This window comes from Pinus tabuliformis, chromosome J, assembly GCF_031772625.1.
Source record: "Pinus tabuliformis cultivar Carrire ecotype Pingquan chromosome J, CPIR1, whole genome shotgun sequence".
Classification (NCBI taxonomy): Eukaryota; Viridiplantae; Streptophyta; class Pinopsida; order Pinales; family Pinaceae; genus Pinus; species Pinus tabuliformis.
In genome coordinates, this window is record NC_142295.1 from 57,768,746 (window position 1) to 57,795,747 (window position 27,002).

Genomic DNA, 27,002 nt, shown 5'->3' on the forward strand with positions numbered 1-27,002 from the left:
TATGGATCCCACACAAGGTGGAATGTAGACTATCTACGAGAAACTTGCTTCTTCTAAGTAGAGGTGAATCTTCTAACAAAGATTCCAATGAAGGATCTTGATGATCCTCGTTCTACAAATGCTTCTTTCTAATGAAGATGAGGTGTGACAAACTTTTATCTTCTTATCTTGCTAGATGACTTGCTTCAATCATTCAATCTGTTACTTTGGTTATCCTTCTATGCTTCCAATGAAGATGCCATGAGCTACTCCCTTTCTATCATGATGAGTGCTTACAATGCCATCTCAATCAATGCATCCTATCATAATTGTGATGCTTTCCATCATGACTGTTATCTTCTACAAACTGAAAAAGAACTAAGTATAGAATGTTATCTCAATCATAGTAAAGGTCTTTCATTTCTTCCTTCTTTGACTCTTCTTTTCAGGTTCTTCTACTTCTTTGATGACATGAACTTCATTTCTTTCCTTTCTCTTCTTGTTGTCCTTCTTGAGCTTAGGACAATTCCTTTTGAAATGCCCATATTCATTACATTCATAGTATTGAATCTTAGACATGTCAATTTTCATTTGAAAAAAATTTCGGGACTTCCCTTATTCCTTGCCATCGCTGCATATGCTTGAGTTTGTTCACTTGATCCAACGTCGTTCTTTGCCTTCAATCTGATTTCTTCAATTACGCATAATGGCCATAGATCATTGAATGGGGTAGTTTCCTTCTTTCCATAGATACTTGATATAAAGTTGCCCCATTCATCAGGTAGTGTATTGAGTACGATGGTGGTCATTTCTCGATCAGACATTACTTCCCCTAGCTCTTGTAGTTGATCTCTTATTTGAGATACCCTCATAAGGTATGAGGCTACCCTTTCTTCCTTTGATACCTTCATCTTGTATAGTTTGGTTCTTAACGATATAATTTCTCCTGTAGTACTTACAAAGAATAATTCCACCAATTTTTCATTGGTTTCTTTTGGTGTCTTCAACTTTGCTACATAGGGGGTGAAAGAATCCTTAATTGACTCAATGAGGATCCTTTGAGCCATTATCTCTCCTTTCATATATTTCGATGGAGCTTGAGATTGCTCTTGAGGAGGTTTGGTGACTGAGCTTGTGACATATTCACTAACGTCATTTTCTATGAGGATCAAATCTATTCTCTTCTTCCATGCAAGGTAATTTGATGACCCAACAAGTTTGTTGTTCTCCTTGCAGAGAGAAGTCATTGTAGATTGAGACATAAAATATAGAATACTTACTTGTCAAGTAAAGATGCTCCTTTGATGATGATATCTTCCACTACTCCTTTGACAATTGAAGATGCCTTCTTGATGATGATTGCTTGATGATTTTCTTCAAGGGTGATTGAGATTTGATCTTTTCTTTCAAGAGAAGGAGATTCCCTTAATTCCTTTAAAGATCTTCTTTCTTCCTTTGGATGTAGAATGTAGAATGTGGAGACTTCTCAAGATGCTTCAAATGTGTTAAGTCCTTCTTTCAATGGAGGTAGCTTTGAGGTCTTCTTCTTCCAAGAGTTATGATGATGTGTTCCTTGTGATGCGATGGACAGCCCTCCTTGATGCTCTTCCTGTGCTCGGGCCTTGTGTATCCTTCTTCAAATGGATGATCTTCAAGCTGCCTTTCCGTGTTGTTGTCACCTTAACTCTGATACCATGTTGAGAAATCAAGGGCAGCTAGAATAGGGTGATTCCTCTTACTTTGATAATTGTTTGAGATGTCTTTTACTTAACTTGATGTACTTGTAATTAGCTTCTTCTTTTACTTGATTATTATTGTGTTCTTATCAACAAACAACTACCAAACTATGAAGATCAATGAGACAAGAGGACACAAAAATGTAGGATGCTAGCCAAGGCCAAAACTTCTCCTCTTAAGAGGAAAACCCATAAGAATTCTTCTCTGCTTATAGAATCTTCAAATCATGAATTCCAAGACCTAATATCTAAGACAAAGACCCATTCAAGACCAAGTCAACCTCTCCCTTGATGTACCTTCTCTTCTTCAAAGTCAACCCAAGTCAAACTTGCTTCACAACTACTACAACTTCTCCTTCGACCTCAATTTCAGACCTGCAATTTTTTGGCCTAACGATAGAAACCCTAGCTCACACGAGTGGTTGGAATATGGTAAAAAATGTCTTCTTTCTCCTTCGCTTGGGGATCTCCTTACTCTTTAGCAATTCAGCCTTCAAATTGATTCTTCTTGACACTTCATTTCAGCTCCTTTTATGACTGTAATTTCTGCAACAAAAGATGCCCTAGACCCTTCACACATGTGGGAGAATGTAGCCCTAAAACAGATCCCAAAACTTTGATTTCACTTTTCCTTTTGTTCTCCTCTTTTTGTTGGTTATTATGCTTCTTTTCTTGGTGATCGAACTTGTTTCTTGCTTGATCGAATCTATGCTCCAAATGAGGTCGATGGCACACTTATATATACCCTTCATGTAGCTCGAACAGCCTTAATGAGGCCAACTTGTAGGCCAACATGTTATTTGATAGGTTGACTTGATCTTGGAAGGTCTTTATGACACAAATTGACTTACATAAATTCTTTTGACTTGATACATGACGCCCAATAAGATCTTTTACATATTACAATGACTCTTTAACTCCTAGACTTTATCACAAAGCCCTAGAAGCACTCAATGGATGCTTGACCTATAAATAAAATGACCTTGAGCATGAAACCCATGCTACAAAATAACAATAATAAATTTTATTTTTCTCTTTACATAAAATCATGATTACATGAGACATTATGAAGACCGAACCTAGTTACATATTTCAACACAAGGTGGCATGGTGGCTGAGTTCTAGATGAAAGACATTAATACGATGCATTACTTCTTGGGGTTAGAGGTTTGGCAGAGAGCAAGAGAGATTTTCCTTGGGCAGGGTAAGTATGCAGTTCAGATCCTAAAGAGGTTTCAAATGGAGGATTAAAAACCTATGTCCATACCCATGAACACTAATTTGAAGAAGGTGATAGCGTCAAATTTAGAGTTAGTGGATCCCACAGTGTATGAGCATCTAATAGGTTTCTTGATGTATTTGGTCAACACCAAGCCAGAAGGTAGCAGCAAAACATGTGCTCGGGTATTTGAGGGGCACAATGGAGTATGGTCTAAGATATCCTAGAGATGGTGAAACGAAGTTGTAGGGTTATTCAAACTCAGATTGGGTAGGCAGTGTAGCAAACAAGAATAGCACCTTAGGGTGCTACTTTACCTTGGGATTAGAAATGGTATCGTGGTTCAGCAGAAAGTAAACTATTGTGGCACTTAGGTCAGCAAAGAAAGGATACATGGTAGCTAGTACTGCTTGTTGTCAGACATCTAGCTTTAGAAGTTACTTGTAGGATTGTTTGATTACGAGTTGGAACTTACAGTCATTTACTGTAATTAGTTGTATCAAATTCTGAGAATCTTGTGTTTCATGACAGGTCCAAGCATAAATAAATCAGATATCACTTCATACGAGACATGGTTCTAAAGGAAGCAGTGAAGCTCCAGCATATTCCCATGGATCAGTGGGTAACTAATATTGTGGTATCGATGAAGAGTAGTAATTGATGAGATTGATTGGTTTGATTGACTACACACCTAGTTAGGAGTGAGGCGGTACACCAGAGGGACAACACCCATAGTTGCGGGTGGACCCGGACACTGGTTGATGACAATATTGATGGATGACATAGTTGGAGGTGAAACGGGTCAATGGACAGACGGATCAAAACTGACCCAAAAAAGAAAGAAAGAAAGAAGTATCTGTTAGTTCCCCAGATAGAGTTGTTCAGTTTTAGTATCCAAGCCCTAGCAAAACGGAAGTCTGAGGCATTCAAAGACAGACTTGTATTGGTGCAGAATTCCTTCCTCACTAAGAGGAAGTGATGAGAATTATAGCTCGGACAGAAACTTTTGCATAGGTTGTCTGAATGTATGAAAAGTAGTTGGAGATATTTTTTGAAAAAATAATTCTATGTTTTGGAAAATTAATTATACTTTGTAATTCACTTTCATAAAAAAATGTGAAAGTCTTATAATTAGCAGTTGAATCTAAAAGTTTATCTCATGCACGACTTAGACTAGGGGCAATCTTAAAAACATATTCTCCACTGAAAGTATAAAGACAAAGCAAAGTAGAGGCTTTCAATACACATGAACAGTTGAGCAGCTTGAGCAATCAAGAGAGAGAAAGTATGATTCAGGAATAGCAAAATCCAGGAAGCTTTCAGCAGGCTGTAGTACATATCTGTGTAGTCATATGGTACAATCCATAAACATTTGTACTGTACAATCCTACATTTGTACAGACAGACCATACAAGCATCCATACAGTCTGTACAAACAAGTATGATCCACACAGTCAGTTGTACAGCAATCATACTCTCACCACAGATTGTTCCGCTCAAATTTAGGGTGTATTTTGGTATACATACAGTGCTGTTTTTAGGGGAGCTTGTGGAGGTTTCCTTGTAAATTTTTTGAAGGAATGAAAAGCTTATTTGAAGGATTAATTACTTATGTATGTGTGAAATTAATTTTTATGCTTCCACTATTTAATTCTTAGCTAAATTTTAGCACTAATTAAATTCACAATCTGCTTGTTTGATTCAGATCATAAGGACATTAGTCACCTAGGAATTGAAATTTTTAGGTGGAGAACCATATTGCATAGATATTCAAGAAAAATGCTAGTGGTATCTTTAATGAAGATGAATGACGAATTTTTTCAAAAATACCTGAGTTTCCACTGGGCAGGTTAAGACCATCTGCCATAAAACCTTGATGATAGTGATGGGCTGAACAATGTAATATTTTTTGGTTTATGGAAGGCAATACAAATTAGCTTACAAAAAAGGATGAATGACGAAATTTGAAGAGCTTGGAGACTTAAGGAGGGCCCTATTGAATTGGGAAAGTGCACAATGGAGACTTAAGCATAGAGCTATTTGTATTGAAAATGGAGATGAAAATATTCATTTTTTCCATAATTATGCCAATATAAGGAAAAGTATGAACACTATATGGGATATACAAAAAAACAACAGGTATCGGAGTGAACAGCTATCAAGAAATATCAAAGATATGGCTAGGTCATTCTCTTTTTAAGGAGCCAGAAATCGCCAACATTGAAAAGATAGTTAAAATCTCCCCTTTTTTGCCAAGCTTTATAGAGGATAACCAAAATGAACAGCTGATGGACCCTATAACTAAAGAGGAATTCAAGAAAATGGTTTACTCCTTCCAGAAAAAAAAGAAAGCCACCCATCGAATTCTACATGATTTTTATGAGGACATTGATGATGATCTGCTGAGTTTGGTAGAGGAATCCAAGAGCTCTGGGAAAGTCCAAGGATCTTTTAAGTCACTTTGCTCTCACTGATTCCTAATAGATCTGTCCCTTCATGACTTTAGGCTGATGTCATTGTGTAATTGTATATGTAAAAATTATTGGAAAAGTCAATGCGAGGATAAAAGCAATCTTTTGCAAGGTTATTTCAATTTTCAACTAGACAGTTCAGGGACTTGAATGGAGACAAATTCATAATGCTGTTGGGTGGCAGAAGAAGATTTCCATACTGTCAAAAAAATGCAGCATTCATAATCAAATTAGATCTTTCCAAAGCATATGACAGAGTTTCAAACTTTCATGGTTCTATGTCATATTAATGTTGATTCATGTGGGTTTCAGTCTTCCTATGGTCAACTGGATAGAGGGATGATTGAACTCAACATCAATCTTAGTAACAATAAATGGATCTGATCTGAAAATGGGGCACTTAGGCTTCCTGTCTAATTTACAAGAACCTCTCCCACTTCCAAGTCTTATTGATTAACCAATGCAGAATTAAAAGTGCTTGAAAACAATGGTGTATGCTTGTATTTGATTTTAAACTGTTCATGTGCTGTAAATTAATGTGCTGAAACTGATATATAAATGCATATAACAATAAATAAAACAGCAGAGACAATGCAGCAGTAAAACACACACAAAAACAGCAATTTAATTTGGAGTTCACCCAAAACTCTTGGGCTACGTCTCCATGAACTCTAGTCAACTCAACTAGGCTCTCTGGGATTATGGTATAAGTCCTTTTTACAAGCTCTTGGCTCAACTCCTGCTGTTCTACACAAAAACAGTGGGTTCAGACACCATTTTATCCCTTGGCTCTTGAAGCTCTGGCTCTTGGCTCTTGGTTCTGGCTCTTTGGCTCTGACTCTGGCTCTGGCTCTGGCTTTGGCTCTGGCTCTTCGGCTCTGGCTTCTTTCTGCCCTCTATCAGTTTATAGCTCTCTGGGCTTTTCACTTGAACTCCAAGTGACTCCCTTGGCTGCCTTTTTGCTTTTGCGCTGCCTCTTTTTCCTTAGCTTCCTGCGTCGGCTTCACTTTCAGCAACAGAAACCCAACAATCAACCTCACCAACCAACAGTCCCCCTTGTCTCTGTTGTTCTGTGGCTTTTAAGCCAAATTGGCATTGTTGGTTCATTTTCCCTTTCTGGCTCTCTGTCTTCCAGCCACAGTCCACTCAAATCTTTTCTCTGAGCGTTAGCAATCATTGCTAAACTCCCTCAGGGATGGATGCCACCTATTCTATAACGGATGAGTGCATTGGGCTTGTGAAATCCCTAAAACGGCTGCTTTCTGTTAACACAGAGAAATGCACTAACACGGGAAAAATCCGCAGAGAACACTATTCACCGGACTTCAAATTTCCATAATTGCGCACTATATTCCTATCGGGTCCGCCCGTAAGTCGCCATCGCATGTCACAAGGGCCTGCTCCTTTGTATTTTAGAATTGCATTAAAAACTGTGAAAACACCGCAAAAATGGCTTATGACGGATTTCAAATATTATGTGTTTTCATTTCGGAACCCTTTCGAGTCCGGTTTCATCGAGTCAAGCACTTTTCCTTCGTATTTTGTTTATTCAACGAAAAACAAAAATACAAAGAAAATCGTCGTTTGATGGATTTCAAAATGTATTAAATCTGGTTCATATTGTCGTCGGGTCCGGCCATCGCATCGCATATATAACATATAACATATAACCGCTCCTCTGTAATGCGCCGATGCGATATTGCGATGCGACAAGTCGCAATCGCAGATCGCACAAGCCCGAGGTCTTTCCCATATGATAGGGTCTATGCCAGCGCCGATTGCGATCCGCCGATATCGACGATCACGGTATCGCATCGGCCCGGTCCCATCGCATGTTATGCCTCCGATTGCCTCTGCCTGTCACTGCCGATGCGATATGCCGATCGGATCTGGACCGTTGATCGGCCAGATCCGACGGCTCCTGTGCATTCACTATTCATGCCTCCAATAGGCCTCATTTCCACCATTTCTTTAGATTTTTGGGTCCCGATAGCGTTATCCGATAAGTCTAAAACTTCTCATTTTGCAATGGTTTTGACCTTTTAGGAGATTTTGAAGACTTGAAGATATAGAGGGTTATCCATGATCCATTTTTGGATCACACCTTCCCACTAAGAGAACTTTTGGTCTCCAAAAAACTGATATGCTGATCTGAACAGTAAATGAGAGTGACTCACCCTCCTCTTTCAGCGTCCCTACACTTGCTTTGCATAGTGCCTCTGAACCAAAGTTTCTAACCACTTCCCTTCTTGGATGGGCTGGTCTTCTGAGGAAGAACTGTCTTCCTCCTTGCCTTCCTGCAGAACTTCTGCTGAATGGTCATAGAAGGTGGTTTGAACTTCTTTGCCTTGATCATTGATCCAAGGTGGCTCAAACAAATGTGAAGTTCATCTGCTTCACAAAAACTTTCATTTGTACCTATTTGACAAGCTGTCAACAACAATTGTTAACTACAACAGAAACACAGACAACAACTGGATGGCCTAAACTCCTGCTTCAACAAAGAAACAGATTTCACATCTTGTGAATACCTCCCTGTCTTACATCTGCATACAAATGATGGACTAGACAACAAGCCCACAAAACATGCCTTTAAACAATGACCCTTCAAGTCAAGCAAGTAGAAAAAGACCATTAAGACTCTTTTTCAAAAGATGAAACACTTCATCATTATCTCCATTTGGAGACCAAGTTAACTTCTCTCAAGTCAACATGGCATCACATGCATGTCAAAGCAATCAACCCTGCAAGTTAATTACACATACATGTTCAAAAACAAGGAAATCATCAACATCCCTGTGTTCATGCATCTCATGCTCATGCATGCATTTCATCCTTCAACTTTCACTTAAGCACACTGTACTTTCGAAGCTGAAATGAAATATAATGTAGATGCATCAATAGACATGCAATCTCAATCGGATAAGAACTCTAACCGTTCCTTACCAATCCCTTCCAAAGGTACTACCTTTGTCTGCACATCAGCATCATCATGTGAATCATTCTGAGACACATCATTCATGGAATCTTCACTTCCATTTCTGCCATCTTCTCTTTCCACTTTCTTCAGCTTTGTGGAAGCATTGCTGGATTCAAAGTCCAACATTTTGCAGCAAGATGTCCTTGCTTATGGCAGTAAGTGCACTGCATGTGCATCCTCTTGACAGCATGATTTGCCTTGTCCAATGGACCTTTGGCTTCTTGCTTATTTTCCTTCAAAAGTTTCCTGTGTGTGGCCATTCTCTTCCAACATCTAGAAACATTATGGTTATCCAAACCACAAAAGGAACAAGCAATTCTTTTTCCATACATATGTGGAAATTTATCATGCTTTGCACAATCAAAAGGAAAATGTTTAGAACCAGATTTATACCTGCCTCTTTCACCTTTATTGCCTTCATGAGGAGGTGAAGCAAATGAATAAGTGGCTCCCTTTGGAACACCATCAATCTCTTCAAGGCTATTGGAGTCTCCCTAACTCTCTAGTTCAAGTGTGTGCTTCTGAACACCTGCATCCTACAAATGATGTTTCAAGCTATTGCATTCCTCCTGAATACAATCTTCACACTCTGTAATGCAACTCCTTCTTGGATCTGTTTCAATGGCCTTCATGGCAGCTTTGGAACTTTCTCCATAAGACTGTCCATAACCAAGACCCAAATACTTAGGCCTTTCCTCAACCATTATTGGTTCAACAATACCTTGTGCATGCTTTCCCAAGCCCCTTCCTTCATAGCCCATCTTGGACGTTAGCTTGGAACCTATGCCTTTGGTATGTTTTTCAAAAGAACCAATATAAACATTCTCAGAGGAATTTGAAGACAAACTGGAATGGTTTACCTTTTCTTCAAGCTGATACTTGACTAAAGCTTCTTGGGCAACAAAGAGCTATGTCTCCAACTCATGCATCCTTTTCAGGTTCATATTTGCAATATGAAGTTGCCTCTCCATTTCCTGCAATTTGTCAGAAAGCAACTGCTTCTCTTCCTCCACAAAATTTAACTGCTCTCTAAGTCTGTTGCTCTTCCTTCCATCCTCATACATTTCTCTCACCATATCCATCATGGTGGACAACCCTTGCTTCATCATGTCTTCATCAAAGAATCTTGTGATGAAGAAAGAAGAATTCGAGGACTCACTTGTAGAAGTTGTCATTATGCCAATGACTTCTTCTTTCTTTTTGTCCTTTGTGGACCGAGCTTTCTATAAATTTATCTTCACCTCTGCAAACTCAGAAAATAGTCAATTTGCAAAACCAGCATACATCAATCAGACAATCAATCCTTGACTGCCCAAACACCTTTCAGACAAGCAATCTTTGCTTTGTCAATCAAGCATTCTAATATAACCTTCCTTGAAGGTGGGGTTAATCAATCTTAAGCTCTGATACCACCTGATCTGAAAATGGGGCTCTTAGGCTTCTTGTCTAACTTACAAGAACCTCTCCCACTCCCAAAGCTTTAAATATTCCCAAGTCTTATTGATTAACCAATGCGGAAATGATAATATGCTTGAAATTATAGGTGTATGCTGATATTTGTTTTTAACTGTTCATGTGTTGTAAATTAATGTGCTAAAACTGATGTATAAATACATGTAACAGAAAATAAAGCAGCAATAAACAATCACACAAAAACAGCAATTTAATTAGGAGTTCACCCACAACTCTTGGGCTACATCTCCGTGAGCTCTAGTCAACTCAACTAGGCTCTCTGGGATTATGGTATAAGTCTTTTTTACAAGCTCTTGGCTTAACTCCTGCTGTTTTACACAGAAACAGCGGGTTCAGACACCATGTTATTCCCTGGCTCTTGAAGCTCTGGCTCTTGGCTCTTGGTTCTGGCTCTTTGGCTCTAACTCTAGCTCTTCGGCTCTAGCTCTGGCTCTGGCTCTTCGGCTCTGGCTTCTTTCTGCCCTCTATCAGTTTACAGCTCTCTTGGCTTTTCACTTGGCTTCCAAGTGACTCCCTTGGCTACCTTTTTGCTTCTGCACTACATCCTTCGCCTTAGCTTCCTGCTTTGGCTTCACTGTCAGCAACAGAACCACCAACAACAGCCTCAGCAACCAACAGTCCCCCTGTATCTGTCGTTCTGTGGCTTTTAAGCCAAATCGGCGTTGTTGGTTCATTTTCCCTTTCCGACTCTCTGTCTTCCAGCCATAGTCCGCTCAAATCCCTTCTCTGAGCGTTAGCAATCATTGCTAAACGCCCTCAAGGATGGATGCCACCTATTCTGTAACAGATGAGTGCATCGGGCTTGTGAAATCCCTAAAACGGCCGCTTTTTGTTAACACAGAGAAATGCACTAACACGGGACCACAAAGAACACTGTTCACCAGACTTCAAATTTCCATAATTGCGCACTATATTCCTATCAGGTTTGCCCGTAAGTCGCCATCGCATGTCGCAAGGGCCTACCCCTTTGTATTTTAGAATTGCATTAAAAAATGTGAAAACACCGCAAAAATGGCTTATGATGGATTTCAAATATTATGAGTTTTCATTTCGAAACCCTTTCAAGTCCGATTTCATCAGGTCAGGTACTTTTCCTTCATATTTCGTTTATTCAACGAAAAACGAAAATACAAAGAAAATCGTCGTTTGACAGATTTCAAAATGTATTAAATCCGGTTCATATTGTCGTCGAGTCCGACCATCGCATCGCATATATAACATATAACATATTACCGCTCCTCTGTAATGCGCCAATGCGATATTGCAATGCGACAAGTCGCAATCACAGATCGCACAAGCCCGAGGTCTTTCCCATATGATAGGGTCTATGCCAGCGCCGATTGCGATCTGCCAATATCGGCAATCGCGGTATCGTATCAGCCCGGTCCCATCACATGTTATGCCTCTGATTGCCTCCTCCTGTCACCGCCGATGCGATATGCCGATCAGATCTAGACCGTTGATCAGCCAAATCTAACGACTCCTGTGCATTCACTGTTCATGCCTCCGATAGGCCTCATTTCCACCATTTCTTCAGATTTTTGGGTCCCGATAGCGTTATCCGATAAGTCTAAAACTTCTCCTTTTGTGATGGTTTTGACCTTTTAGGAGATTTTGAAGACTTGAAGATTTAGAGGGTTATCCAGGATCCATTTTTGGATCAGGATCTGCAGTGCCTTCAAGCCCTCCAGAGGGCATAAACAAAGCTGCACCCTATCTCCTCTACTATTTCTTCTTGTAACAGAGAGACTAAGCAGGGTTTTCTTTTTCTTAAAACAAAGGAGAGCTCTAAAAGGCATAAAAATGGGAAGACAGCATATTCTAGTTCATTTGTTATTTGTAGATGACGTTTTATTGTTTGGGAATGGTTCAATTGGGGATGCAATCAAGCTCCAAGAAATTCCAGATTAAGAGGTATGAAGATTAACAAGGAAAAGTCATCCCTAGTGATACACGCATTCCTACGGCGCAGTGGAGACTTCTCAAGACTATCCTCTAGCTCAATAAGATTCCCTTCCAGAAAGGGATTAAATATCTGGGATTCAATCTAAAGGCAAATGAATATGGCTTCAGTGATTGGATGTGGCTCTACAAAATGATGGGCAAGAATAGAGGTTTGGTGCAACAAATGGCTATCATTATGGGGGACGCGGGGGGCTGTGATTGACTCTAATAAATTGAGTCTTAAAGCCAAACCTGGTTTACTGGCATTCTATGTTAGTTTTTGTAGCATCGTATGTATTCTAGTCACAAAACTTGGTGGAGGGGCTAAATACATGAGATCTCTATAACCCATAAATTGTTTCTGGAAATTCCACCTAGAGATGATTTAATTAGATTAATAAGCTATTTTTTAATGTTTCCTAAGTCTAAACTTACGAAAATTGGTTAATTAATCAGAATTAATTAAGTCAAGGTGAGAATTCTCTAGAAACTCATATGGATCGACTCCAATATGATCTTGGCCCTTGATTAAGTTTTAATCTTTGCCATTGGTGCTCCAACAGAAAATTATAAGAAGAAGTTGATGGGCACTTGGAGAATACACTTGAGCAGTTTGATTTCCTTGGCAGATCAATTTCCAGAGAGCCACAACAGTTGTCAGAGAGCCAGAGATCGAAGCAGAGGCAGTGAGGGGTAGAGACAGTGATCCGGAGGAAGTTTTCTAGATCCGAAGAGGCAGCAGCAAGTGACAGAAGTGATCCACGCAGAAGCAACGCAAGGACTGCGCAATCGCTGAAGCAGAGCAGTTCGATTTCGTTGGAGAGGAAGTCGATTCAGCGTCCAGAGGCTGTGGAAATCTTCCAAAGCACTAGAGAGTCACTTCCAGCAACAGAGACAGGCAAGATGGCTTGCTTGGAGGTTGAACTAAGCCACACGTGTGAGACGCAGCGCAAGGACTGCACAGAGGGCCTACGTTAGGGTTTGGATGGCTAGTTTTTCAGGAGGAGCCAGTGCCGGGATTGCTTGTGGAGTGAGAGAATTTCTTCTCTCTAATTATTTTTGTCAGATACTTGTTGTTTGGATTGCCAGTTGGGCATCCATAGATTGTACACAGATTTCACTGTTGCATAATAATAAAACCTTCAACTACTACACTGATTTTCCCAAGTTGGGTTTTTCCGAGGACATTTGTCCAAAAATAACTGTGTAAATTTTATGTGTGTGTGTGCTAGATTTTCTCAGTTTCCAGCGCTATCATCTTCCTCATAATTTTTATTTGTGAAGTTTGCAGTAGTGAATTATTCGTTGTTTGTATGGGCGAACAAACTGTTAATTAATTTACAGTTAGAAGAATAATTTCCAGTCGCTGCAATAAAATTTCGTAGCGAAATTTTCTGAGCTGCAAAATAATTTCGTAGCATCGAAATTTTCACATGGTATCAGAGCGTGAGTGATCAGTCGGGAAGCTCAGAAGCGGAGGAGAGAATTTTATTGTTCAGTGGGAGCAGCAGACCAAAATTCTCAAAGGCTACGCAGTACCCAGATTGGTAGTTCAAATTGCTAGGGCAGGAGTTCAATTTTTCAGTGCAGGTTGGCAGAAAAATTCGATTTTCCCAGGACGGTGATTCTAGCAGCAACTCATATTTTCACTGAGCAGATTTTTGGTTGGACGCAGAGGGTTTTGCAGTAGCAGAATCAGCGTCAAGTGGAAGAGAAATTGCACACACAGAGGGAGGTTTCTCTCAGAGGGTTTCTCACCAAGAAATCCGTTTTTTTTTTCCAACTATAGGTGGCAATAGCAGCTAGCAGAACTGGGCATTCCAGGAGGGAGTGCGAGTAGCAGAGCAGCAGTCGAGCAGAGGAAGAGGGAGTTTCCAGATCAATTTCAAAGATGGCCACAGTTGGGCTTAGAGATCAGGATAGGTTGGAGGGAGCCTCCAACTATGTCATCTAGAAGGCTAGGATGTCCTTCCTTCTAGATGAATATGACCTAAAAGCCTATGTGGACAATGTTGTAGTAGTACCCCAGGATGCAGATCAGTTGAAGGAGTACAAAAAGGAAATGGTGAAGGCGAAGCGGATGATCTTGGATGGAGTCCAAGATCATATAGTCTCGCATATTTCTGGCAAGAATACTGCCAGGGAAATGTGGGTAGCTCTCTCTATGCTATATCAAAGTTCTTCCGAGCAGCGGAAGATGTTTCTCCAGGAGAAGTTGAGAACCATCAGGATGCAGAAGGGTGAAGGCATAGATCCCTTCCTCACTCGAATTCAGGAGGTCCGAGATCAGCTAGCAGCCATTGGGGAGGCACCCCAACCCACAGAGCTTGTACGATTGGCACTAAACAGTGTCTCAGAGGACTAGCAAGTGTTTGTCCAAAGCATATTAGGCAGAGATACTTTGCCTGGTTGGGACAGAATGTGGGCCGATCTGCAGCAGGGGAATTGAGGGGAGCTCTAGTAAAGAGCACCATCAGCAGTAGCAGCAACAAGGCTGTGAAGAGTGAGAAGGAAGAGGAGAATGTGGCCCCAGCATTTAAGGGTCCCAGTCAAGGACAGGGGGTACAGAAGAAGAAGAAGAAGGACCTATCAAAGGCCAAGTGCTTCAAGTGTGGTGAGTTTAGTCACTACAGCATGCAGTGTCCTCTCAAGAAGAAGGACAAGCAAGAGAAGCAGGATCAACAGGCAGCATCCGCGGAAATAGACAAGCTTTCCTCTACGCTAGAGGAAGAGTTTTCTATGTTCGCACATATACCTCCGAGGAGTGAGGTAGGGTGATTTGGTGTTGTAGTCCCAGAGAGCTACAGGTTTGGGCAAGGTCCACTGAGGACTCCACCTCATGGATCATTACCTGGCTACGAGGGCCCACAATATTCAGTAGTAGGATGGATCAGTGCCAGTTGATGCAGTCAGATTCCAGGATGGTAGTTGCAGACTAGTAGCAGTCAGGTGCTGAGGAGCGCAGTTTAGTGTTGGCAGCAGTGCAGAATGTCACAATGTAGAGTCAGCAACAACGCAGATCCTTAGTTGGACAGTGCAGAGGCTAGTACCAGTCAAAGCTCAGAGACAGATGCATCATACTGAACATAATTGATTCAATATTTTGGATGCTTCTCAGTTGCAGTAGTTGCAGTTGTAGCAGCAAGAAATGAGAGGGATTTGCGGTGCAGATGCAGGGTTGGCAACAGTATGGCAGTGTCACCAACAGCACGGATGCAGCATCAGAGTTGCGCATTGGTTGGTGGGTAGTAGCACCCAGACATCAGCATCGTGATAGGAGATGGTATAGAGATAGGGTGTTGTGGCAGGTTGTGCAGCACTAGAACACAGTCCTCGCTAAGAGAGAGCGTTAGTTTTTGAAACATCGGATGTGTTCTAGTCACGAATTTGGTGGAGGGTCTAGAATACATGAGATCTCCATAACCCATAAATCGTTTTTGGAAATTCCACCTAGAGATGACTTAATTAGAATATTAACCTATTTTTTAATGTTTCCTAAGCCCATAGTTTTAAAAACCGTTCCGGTCCAACCGGTTACCGGCCTAACCGGCCGGTTGGGAGGCTCACCGGTCAGAACCGGTGAAAAAACCCGGTTTACAGCACCCTTTGCCCAGAAAATTGCCCTAACCGGTAAAAATCGGCCGGTTTAGGGCGGAACCGGCCGGTTTATTGCTAACCGGCCGGTTCCGTCCTAAACCGGCCGGTTTATGGACAGGCCGCCGGTCAAGCAAAAAGCGCAGCGGTTTTTTGGAACTGAGGGCGGTTTAGGGGTTTTGGGGGTGAGGGAAAGGGATTTTCCCTCCAAAAACACCCTCACACTTGCTATAAGACACCCCTCTCACTCTCATTTGTCTCACACAACTGATTTGGAGTGTTTGTGAGTGTTTGTGAGTTTGTTTGTGAGCTTGGAGAGTGTGGAGTTTTTGCTGAAGTAGTCATCTTGGAGTTGGAGTTGGAGCTATTTTGGAGATAGTGTGTAGCTGTCAGTGGAGTTGCCATCATCAAGAGGAGGCTAAGGGAGCTACTTTGCATTTCCAGGTAAGGATTTGCACTTGATAATTCCTCATTTGGGTCTGCTGTCCATGAATTATTTTTTTTGTGCTATAAACTTCTCACTTCAATGATCTATCATCTATGCTAAGCCTATGAACTCTCTAGCTCTATGCTATCAATTTTTGTAGCTTGCATGTGCATTTTTTTTCCTACATTTATCATTGGTTTTCCATGTTCCTTAGCTGCAATTTTTTTTTAAATGGCAGATTTCTTTGCAAATTGTTATTATTTCAAGCAAACATGGCTCCAAAAGGAAAGGACAGTGCATGGGTTCATTGTGATGTAATTGAGGGAAAAATGATATGCAAATTATGCCATAAATCTATTGGAGGTGGGGGTATTCTTAGGTTGAAACAACACTTGGCTGGGGTAAGAGGCCAAGTAAAGCCATGTGATGCACCAAAAGAACTGTTAGGTCCTATTAGGGCAGAATACATTGCCAAGCTTGAAAAATTTTATGAGGATAAGGCTAGGGAGAAGGCCATCCAAGATGAAATTGCAAGGAAGAGGGAATTAATGGAAGCCATGAATCTTATGAAAGAGAGTGGGTATGATGATTATGAGATTCAAGACTCCACTTCTATCCCTTCCACCAATGACCCCTTTCACTATGTTCATCCTTCTGTTGGAGTTGGCCAACCATCAAAAGGAGCAAAGAGACCAAACATCCAAAGTTATTTCTCATCTTCTGCCAACATTGCCTCTTCTAAATCTAATCCCACTTCCTCCCAGCCAAGTTCTCAACCCACTTTGGATCAGCATTGGAAAAAACAATGCAAAGAAACTTCTCACCAATACATTGCTAGATGGTGGTATGATTCAGATATCCCATTTAATGCTGCTCGCTCACCTTATTACCAAGCTATGTGGGACTCTGTTATAGCTGCAGGAAAGGGCTTCAAAGGCCCTAGTATGCATGACTTGAGGGGAGCTCTTTTGCAAAAAGAGATATCTTCCATTGATGAGTATTTGGCTGAGTTTAGAGAGTCATGGGTCAAAACAGGTTGTTCCATTATGTCAGATGGATGGACCGATGGAAAGAACCGCACTATCATTAATTTCCTTGTTTCTTGCCCTCAAGGAACCATGTTTTTGAAATCAGTTGATGCATCTGATAGGGTAAAGGATGCAAGCCTTCTATTTGAGCTTTTGGATAACATTATTCAGGAAGTTGGGGAGCAGCATGTTGTGCAGGTCATCACTGATAATGCCTCAAACTATGTTCTTGCTGGAAAGATGCTTGAGGCCAAATATAACACCATATTTTGGACTCCATGTGCTGCACATTGCATAGACCTCATGCTTGAGGATATAGGCAAGGTGGAGTGGGTAAAAAACACTGTAGAGCATGCCAAGTGCATTACAAAATACATTTACAACCACTCATGGGTATTGAGCCCAATGAGGAAACACACTGGAGGCAAAGAGCTTGTTAGGCCTGCAATTACGAGATTTGCAACTCACTTCCTCACGTTGCAATGTCTCAATGGTCAACATAGAAACTTGCAGAAAATGTTTTCCTCTGATGAATGGTCTGAATCTCGGTGGGCTCGTAGACCAGATGGAAAAGACACCAAAAAGAAAGTGTTAGACACTTATTTTTGGAAAAGGTCTGTAGAGCTTGTGAAAATTACCGAGCCCCTTGTTAAGGTGCTAAGGTTGGTGGATGGGGAAAGATTGGCCATGGGCTACATTTATGAAGCTATGGATCAGGCAAAGGAGCAGATACGGGCAGCTTACAATGACAGGTTAGCTAAATATGGCCGTATATGGGAGATCATTGATAACAGATGGAACAATCAACTCCATCGTCCTATACATGCAGCCGGGTATTTTTTGAACCCAAGGTATCACTATAAAAATCGGCTAGGAGATCAGCATGATGGGGAGGTCAGAGCTGGATTGATTGATTGCTTGGAGCGCATGGTCCCTAACCATGTAGACCAGTTGGATATACATAGACAGCTTACTATTTTCAATCAAGCAAGTGGTACTTTTGGCAAAAACTTGGCAAAGATGGCAAGAGATGTGGACCAACCAGGTAAGCAATTCCAATTTCCATTTTGTTTTTCATTTCAAGTTAAAATTGTTTACGTTCTTTACAATTCAAATTATAAACTAAGTTACTAATTATTGTCTTTTTCTTTGCAGCACATTGGTGGGAGTCATTTGGTGGCCAGTGTCCTCAATTGCAAAGGTTTGCAATTAGAGTCCTCAGTCAAACTTGCAGTGCTTCAGGTTGTGAGCGCAATTGGTCTGTTTTTGAGCGCATACACACGAAGAAGAGAAACCGTTTGGAACAAAAACGGTTAAATGATCTTGTTTTTGTGCAATACAACCTTCGACTGAGGAGGAACCAAATGATGAGCAAATCACCTGATCTAGATCCCATTGTGTTGGACGATATTGATCCAACATCAGAATGGGTGGAGGAGACTGAAGATCCTGTGTTTGAGGCTGATTTTGATATCGACATGGCTTTAGCGGAGGATGAGGCAGATTATGTGGCGGCATCAGAACCAGGATCAGTAGCGGCATCAAGGAAAGGCAAGGAACCAATGGAAGGCACTAGTCGTGCAGGTCAAAAAACTCGTGCTTCCATTAGGTCCACTTCTATTGTCATTGGTGGCATTGATACTGATGTTGCAGATGAGGCAGAGGCATCCTCAGACTCTAAACCAGATGATGTCTATGTAGCTCCTGATGATGATCCTGTGTCTAGTAGTGGTGATGGACTTGATGATTGATCATGTGTACACTGTAGACTTGTAGTAGGCCAATGGCCTCATAGCTTGCAGCATTGTTTTTGGACTTTATAGGCCATTTAGAGCCTCATTTCTTATGTATTTTTCTATTTTGTCGATGATATGTATTGCACTCGGTGCCATTTTGATATATTCACCTTTGCATGGTATATAAATGAGCAAACTTTGCATATTTTGTCTCTATTGGCTTGGAATCATGGTTTTACATCTTAAAAATAGTTTTGTTTCATTAAAAATTAATTATTTAATGTATTTTTTAAAAACCGGTTCGTTTAGACCAAACCAGTCCCGGTTAGACCGGTTCCGGTCGGTAAACCGGTTCATTAGGTGGACCGGTCCGGTCACCGGTTCCGGTTTTAAAAACACTGCCTAAGCCTAAACTTAGGAAAATTGGTTAATTAATCGTAATTAATTAAGTCAAGGTGAGAATTCCCTAGAAACTCACATGGATCGACTCCAATATGATCTTGGCCCTTCATTAAGTTTTAATCTTGGTTGTTGGTGCTCCAACAGAAGATTATAAGAAGAAGTCGATGGGCACTTGGATAATACACTTGAGCAATCTGATTTCCTTGGCAGATCGATTTCTGGAGAGTAGAAGCAGTTGTTGAAGAGTCAGAGATTGAAGCAGAGACACTGAGGGGTAGGGACAGTGATCCGAAGGAAGTTTTCCAAATCTAGAGAGACAGCAGCAAGTGGCAGAAGTGATCCAAGCAGAAGCAGTGCAGGGACTGTGCAGTAGCTGAAGCAGAGCAGTTTAATTTAGCTGGGGAGGAAGTCGATTCAGCTTCCAGAGGCCGGGAAAATCTTCTAGAGGGTCGAGAGTCACTTCCAGCAACAGAGGTAGGCAAGACAGCTTGCTTGGAGGCTGATCTAAGCCACACGTGTGAGAGGCAGCGCAAGGACTGTGCTGCCTCTCACATGTTGGGGTTTGGACAGCTAGTTTTTCAAGAGGAACCAGTGTCGGGTCTGCTTGTGGAGTGAGAGAATTTCTTCTCTCTAATTATTTTTGTCAAATACTTGCTATTTGGATTCCCAAATATGGATCCATAGATTGTACTCAAATTTCATTGTTGCATAATAATAAAACGCTTAGCTGCTACACCGATTTTCCCACGTTGGGTTTTTCTGGGGACATTTGTCCAAAAATAACTGTGTAAATTTTATGTGTGTGTGCTAGATTTTCTCAATTTCCAACACTATTATCTTCCACAGGATTTTGATTTGTGAAGTTTGCAGTAGTGAATTATTCGTTGTTTGTATGGGCGAACAAATTATTAATTAATTTATAGTTAGAAGAATAATTTCCAGTCGCTGCAATAAAATTTCATAGTGAAATTTATGAGCTCCGGAATAATTTCGTAACGCCAAAATTTTCAAATTCTATAGCATACAACTCCCTTAGGGATTCAAAAAAAGATAAGGAAAAGAGTGTTTAATTTCTTCTGGAGAGGGAGGAAAGAACGAGATATAATGGCCTCAATCAACTAATGAAGACTTTACAAGCCCAAGACACTCAGGGGATGGGTATTTGTTAAAATTGGCAACTAGGGCCAAACTCCATGTGGGTCATCTTATTAATGGCAGCTGATATTTTTCTTGGATCCCTCTCATCGAGAGGTGTAGGATTGATCTAAAGATCATCTGATTCCTACAAGTATTCATGGAGATATGAATTTATTAATGTTATGGGACAATTCGTCAAGGTCGGCCAGCAACCAAATAAACCCACTTGTGCTCAACGTTTTAGTATAAATAGAGGTGGCCTTCAAGTCATTTCACACACTCACTCTTGTGATCTCTCTTCATTTTGTTTTGGGTTTGATGAAGATGAGATCTAGAGGGAGTGCCCTAGGTGATACGCTGCCCTAATAGAAGATGCCCTAGAAGCTGTCATGGACAAGGTTCTACGCTGCCCTAAACGTGACCTTCCTACACAGCAAGAATAAGCCTAAATGATGCCCTAACGTTGCCCTAACAAACTGTTCTAGGACGCAGTTTAAAGAGGGTTCTTATGTGCCCTGACTGCTGTAAATGCAAGCCCTAGCCGCAGTCCTATTGGGAGGACTATAGCCTTAACCTAGCCGCTGATAATGGAAAGACTTGGCCGCAGTTCTAGGAGATCTCTAGCAGTCAAAGAGAGCCACCATACGCTGCCTAAAAGGTTCCTCATCCATTGTCCAAACACTCAGTCTAATCCACAGTTTCAAAGAGGCATCTATCTGCCCTAGCCGCAGTGAAAGTTGAAGGTTACAGCCATAGAAATAAAGGGTCTCTAGCAGCTGTCATTTGTGCTACAAACCGCAGTCCAAGTAGGGCCAATACTGCCCTAGTCTCAGCCCTCAAGGAGGTCATCTTGGCCGCAATTGGAGAGGACCCTATCAGCCAAAGGATGAAGTTTAAGAGGTCCATAACTCTGTAAGGAAGGAACCCTTAGACGTTGTAAGGAAAGTCAGATCTAAGTCACATTGTTGTAGATGACAACGTGACACATTTGAGATCTGTTCTGAGCATGATTGTGTAGCAATAAGGCTGATTGGTAGACATTGTTCTTCAAGGGTAATAGCTGGGTACTGTATGACAACCTTGCTTGCTGTTGGGCTAGGCCGCAGGCCATAGCCAGCAGCATATTGTGTTAAGGGTTGCACAAGGATAAGGACTGAAGGTTGATGTGACTACTTGTGTGGTCAGCATGTTAGACAGCATGGTTAGATGCAGCAGTTGGATGCAACATGGTATTAGAGATAGCAGTGAAGTGCAGCATAGTAATGATTGGGTGCAGCATAGTGACAGATGCAGCATGATGATGAGGTGTAGCACAGTGATGGGTGCAGCATGGTGATGAAATCACCTTGGAGGATCAATTGAAGCAGTTTTCCTTCACCTGAGTTCAGATCAACTACCTCATGTGTCATCTTCTTAAAGAAGATCTCTGCTCTCATTATGACTAGTCAAAATGTTGCCTTCTGATGTATATGTACTATCTCTCTCTCTTTGTTGAACTATTGAAGAATATATAAGAAGAATTGATAAAGGGTTTCCCCACATTGGGGTTTGTCCCTGGCTGGCGCCACATCTTGTGTCCTCTTATCTTGGCTTGTCTTCTGCGACTTATGTTTATGTTCTATCTGCAGTTTACTTTAATGCTGATGTGATTGCTAATCTGGAAAAGATATTGAGCTAACTGTGAAAATTGAATTAAATTGCTCTAAGCATAGAACATACCTAAACTTAACAGTATTGAAGAATATACATATCTTCGGTCACACTTTAGTCACAAAAAGCTTATGGAGACTCTTCAAGGGAAAAGATATCATGCATGTGAAGTATATTTATTATTGAGCCTCTAACCTTCAAGCACTGAACAAGGAAGAAGACCAAAACTCATAGAACTAAGAAACTGCTTAATTGCTTGGAAAGCATTACATGAAGCACTTCCTAAGTTAGGATCATGGTTGGCCTGGAGGATTGTGAATAGAAATAAAGTGCATGTGGAAGCAAACCCTTGAGTGGGAGAAAAGGAAACTGTAATCTTTCATGAGACCTTTAAGTATATATAAATCGGTTGAACATCCAATGCACCTATACAGGTCAATCTGTGGAGAGAAATGTGGAAATCAGCTCAGGAAATGGGATTTGCAGGGGCTTTGGCTCAGGAGTGGACTGCTTATACTCGAACCCTTATAAACAACATAAGTACGCTGAAGACAAGAGAGGGTGAGCTAATCTGGTCAAAAATACCCTTCCATAGGTAATTATGACCGCAAGGTTGGGATATGCCTCTTTGTTTGTTGAGAATGTAAGGATGGACAAGGAATGGTGCTAACATATCATGTGGAAACTCAAAAGTGCTCTGAAAGCAAAACTATTTTTCTGGCTAACCCTCTCTAACAAGGTGCCTACTTGGGATTTCCTACAAAAAAGTGCAAAACAGATGCCATGTATATGCATGTTGTGCCAAGAACGTGAGGAAAATATTGTTCACTTGTTAGTGGGATGTCACTACACAAAAGCACCATGTGCAGCTCCTTTAACACTACTAAATGACTTAGTTAAATGGGAAGGGAACTCATTACCAAAAGCTTTCAAATCTTGGTATGAAGACCAGGAGGTAAGTGAACTTCGATCATTCCCAATTGTTGTATGTTGGGTTATTTGGTGGTGCTCTAGGAATGAAATAATTTTTCAAAATGCTACATACAATCTGGAACAATGGTTCTGCTCTAGGAATGAAATAATTTTTCAAAATGCTAAATACAACCTGGAACAAGTCTATTATAGAATAAAATTTTGTTACAAGGAATATAGAGACACAGTTAAGGAGAAGCAACAACATCAAATCGATCCTTTAGTGATTGATGAAACTCGCCCATGGGGCTTCTTTGATGGTGCTTCCGAGCATAATACCGGGAAATGTTAAGCAAGGGGTTGTCCTTTTTTTTTGTTCTTCTTATTATATCTTTTTTTCACTAAGCCTTAGGGAAGGATCCAATAATTGGGCCAAGCTATCAACCTTGGCAGCTCTACTAAGCATAACCACTGAGAGGAATTTCGATCATCTTCAAGTCTATGGGGACTCAAGAATTACAGTGGACTAGCTGAATGGAAAATCCTCTTTGCAGAATATACGTCTTCAAGTAGTCATCGATCAAATAACAGCTCTGAGCATCCTTGGTTGCTTCTCAGTTGTAGTAGTTGCAGTTGTAGTAGCAACAAATGAAAGGGAGTTGTAGTGCAGATGCAGGGTTGGAAACACTATGGCAGTGTCACCAGCAACACGGATGCAACATCAGAGTTGCGTAGTAGTTGGTGGGCAGTAGCAGCCAGACATCAGCAGCGTGACAGGAGATGGTATAGAGACAGGGTGTTGTAACTTGTGGCAGGGTGTGCAACAATAAAACACAGTCCTTTCTAACAGGGAGTGTTAGTTTTTGTAGCATTGTGTATGTTCTAGTCACGAAACTTGGTGGAGGGGCTAGAATACATGAGATCTCCATAACCCAGAAATAGTTTCTGGAAATTCCACCTAGAGATGACTTAATTAGATTATTAACCTATTTTTTAATGTTTCTAACAAGGAGTGTTAGTTTTTGTAGCATCGAGTATGTTCTAGTCACAAAACTTGGTGGAGGGGATAGAATACATGAGATCTCCATAACCCAGAAATCGTTTCTGGAAATTCCACCTACAGATGACTTAATTAGATTATTAACCTATTTTTTAATGTTTCCTAAGTCTAAACTTAGGAAAACTGGTTCATCAATCAGAAATAATTAAGTCAAGGTGAGAATTCTCTAGAAACTCACATGGATCGACTTCAATATGACCTTGGCCCTTGATTAAGTTTTAATCTTGGTCGTTGGTGCTCCAACATAGGATTATAAGAAGAAGTCAATGGGCACTTGGATAATACACTTGAGCAATTCGATTTCCTTGGCAGATTGATTTCCGGAGAGAAGCAGCGATTGTCGAAGAGCCGAAGATCGAAGCACAGACAGTGAGGGGCAGGGACAATGATCCGAAGGAAGTTTTCCAAATCCGGAGAGGCAACAAGTGACAGAAGTGATCCACTCAAAAGCAACGCAAGGACTGTGCAGTAGCTGAAGCAAAGCAGTTCGATTTCGCTGGGGAGGAAATCAATTAAGCTTCCAGAGGCCGAGAAAATCTTCCAGAGGGCCGGAGAGTCAATTCCAGCAGTATAGGCAAGCAAGATGGCTTGCTTGGAGGGTGATCTAAGCCACACATGTGAGAGGCAGCGCAAGGATTGCGCAAAGGGCCTACGCTAGGGTTTGGACAGCTAGTTTTTTAGGAGGAGCCAGTGCCGGGATTGCTTGTGGAGTCAGAGAATTTCTTCTCTCTAATTTTTTTATCAAATACTTGTTATTTGGATTGCCAGTTGGGCATCCATAGATTGTACTCAGATTTCATTGCTGCATAATAATAAAACCCTCAGCTGCTGCACTGGTTTTCCCAAATTGGGTTTTCCGGGGACATTTGTCCAAAAATAACTGTGTAAATTTTATGTGTGTGCGTTAGATTTTCTCAGTTTTCAACACTATTATCTTCCACAGAATTTGTATTTGTGAAGTTGGCAGTAGTGAATTATTCATTGTTTGCATGGGTGAACAAACTGTTAATTAATTTACAGTTAGAAGAATAACTTCTAGTCATTGCAATAAACTTTCGTAGCGAAATTTTCTGAGCTGCAGAATAATTTCGTAGCGCCGAAATTTTCACATTCTATAGCATACAACTCCCTTAGGGATTCAAAAAAAGATAAGGAAAAGAGTGTTTAATTTCTTCTAGAGAGGGAGGAAAGAACGAGACACAATGGCCTCAATCAACTAGTGACGACTTTACAAGCCCAAGACACTCAGGGGATGGGGATTGAAGAATATACATATCTTCGGTTACACTTTAGTCACAAAAAGCTTATGGAGACTCTTCAAGGGAAAAAGATACCATGCATGTGAAGTATATTGAGCCTCTACCCTTCAAGGACTGAACAAGGGAGAAGACCAAAACTCATAGAACTAAGAAACTGCTTAATTGCTTGGAAAGCATTTGATGAAGCATTTCCTAAGTTAGGATCATGGCTGGCCTGGAGGATTGTGGATAGAAAGAAGGTGCATGTGGAAGCAGACCCGTGAGTGGGAACAAAAGGAAACTGCAAGCTTTCATGATACCTTCAAATATATATGAATCAGTTGAACATCCAATCACTCCATGTATGTTTTGGCACCTATACAGGTCAATCTGTGGAGAGAAATGTAGAAATCAGCTCAGGAAATGGGATTTGCAGGGGCTTTGGCTCAGGAGTGGACTGCCTATACTCAGACCCTTATAAACAGTGTCAGTAAGCTGAAGACAAGAGAGGGTGAGCTAATCTGGTCAAAAAGCCCTTCCATATGTAATTATGACCGCAAGGTTGGGATATGCCTCTTTGTTTGTTGAGAATGTAAGGATGGACAAGGAATGGTGCTAGCACATCGTGTGGAAACTCAAAACTGCTCTGAAAGCAAAAACTATTTTTCTGGCTAGCCCTCTCTAACAAGGTGCCTACCTGGGAGTTCCTACAAAAAAGTACAAAACATATGCCAAGTATATGCATGCTGTGCCAAGAACGTGAGGAAAATATTGCTCACCTGTTAGTGGGATGTCACTACACAAAAGTACCATGTGCAGCTCCTTTAACACTGCTAAATGACATAGGAAAATGGGAAGGGAACTCATTACCAAAAGCTTTCAAATCTTGGTATGAAGACCAGGAGGTAAGCGAACTTCGGTCATTCCCAACTGCTGTAAGCTGGGCTATCTGGTGGTGATCTAGGAATGAAATAATTTTTCAAAATGCTACATACAATCTGGAACAATGGTGCTGCTCTAGGAATGAAATAAATTTTCAAAATGCTACATACAACCTGGAACAATGGTGCTGCTCTAGGAATGAAATAATTTTTCAAAACGCTACATACAACCTGGAACAAGTCTATTATAGAATAAAATTCTGTTACAAGGAATCTAGAGACACAGTAAGGAGATGCAACAGCGTCAAATCAATCCTTTAGTGATTGATGAAACTCGCCCATGGGGCTTCTTTGATGGTGCTTCCGAGCATAATCCTGGGTAATGTGGAGCAGGGGGTTGTCCTTTTTTTCAGTTCTTCTTATTATAGCATTTTTTCATTGAGCCTTAGGGAAGGATCCAATAATTGGGCCAAGCTATCAGCCTTGGCAGCTCTACTAAGCATAATCACTGAGAGGAATGTCGGTCATCTTCAAGTCTATGGGGACTCAAGAATTACAGTGGACTGGCTGAATGGCAAATCCTCTTTGCAGAATATAGGTCTTCAAGCAGTCATGGATCAGATAACAGCTCTGACGAGCAGCCTTGGCATAGTTTCTTTTACTCACATCTGTTGTGAACAAAATTCCAAGGCAGACTCATTATCAAAAGCTGGAGTTCCCATGTAGACTGGAATGATGAAGCTTAAGGAGGAAAATGAGGGGTTCATCACAGACACACCTTTCCACTTTAGAACTTTTCTGCTGTTTCTATTTTATGTTTCTTTTGGTTGCGTTGTCAGGTGGCAATTCTGGACCGTTATTCGAATGTCCGTTTTGATGGTACACTTTGTCTATGAGTCTGGTTTGTGTATTGCCTTTAATTGCCAGTGTAGTTGAGTACTCTGTGCTGGAGATGTAATTCTGGTGATGCTGTTGACAAAGTTTAAGTGGACAGGTTTTTTAAGGTCTGAAAGTATGGTTTTATGCGTTCTGTTTATTCAATAAACCTACAAAGGCACAAAGTTTGATAAGGGGATTAAACGTTTTCCTAGTTTTTAGAGTACCAACTGAGGGCTAATAAATTTATCAATGAGCT

At 40.9% G+C, this 27,002-nt stretch overlaps 2 protein-coding genes across 2 annotated transcripts in view; one reads left to right on the top strand and one right to left on the bottom strand.

The window, feature by feature from the left end:
• Positions 1 to 27,002, bottom strand: part of LOC149225486 (Tetratricopeptide repeat (TPR)-like superfamily protein) — a 129,938-nt gene that overhangs the window by 102,495 nt on the left and 441 nt on the right. The gene's annotated exons all lie outside the window — the stretch shown is intronic.
• LOC149225487 (uncharacterized) lies at positions 17,257 to 26,763 on the top strand. Its single transcript, XM_089376833.1, has 3 exons — positions 17,257 to 17,896; positions 18,007 to 18,497; positions 26,707 to 26,763. Exons 1-3 carry the CDS (start codon positions 17,257 to 17,259, stop codon positions 26,761 to 26,763), a joined length of 1,188 nt encoding a protein of 395 aa, XP_089232959.1.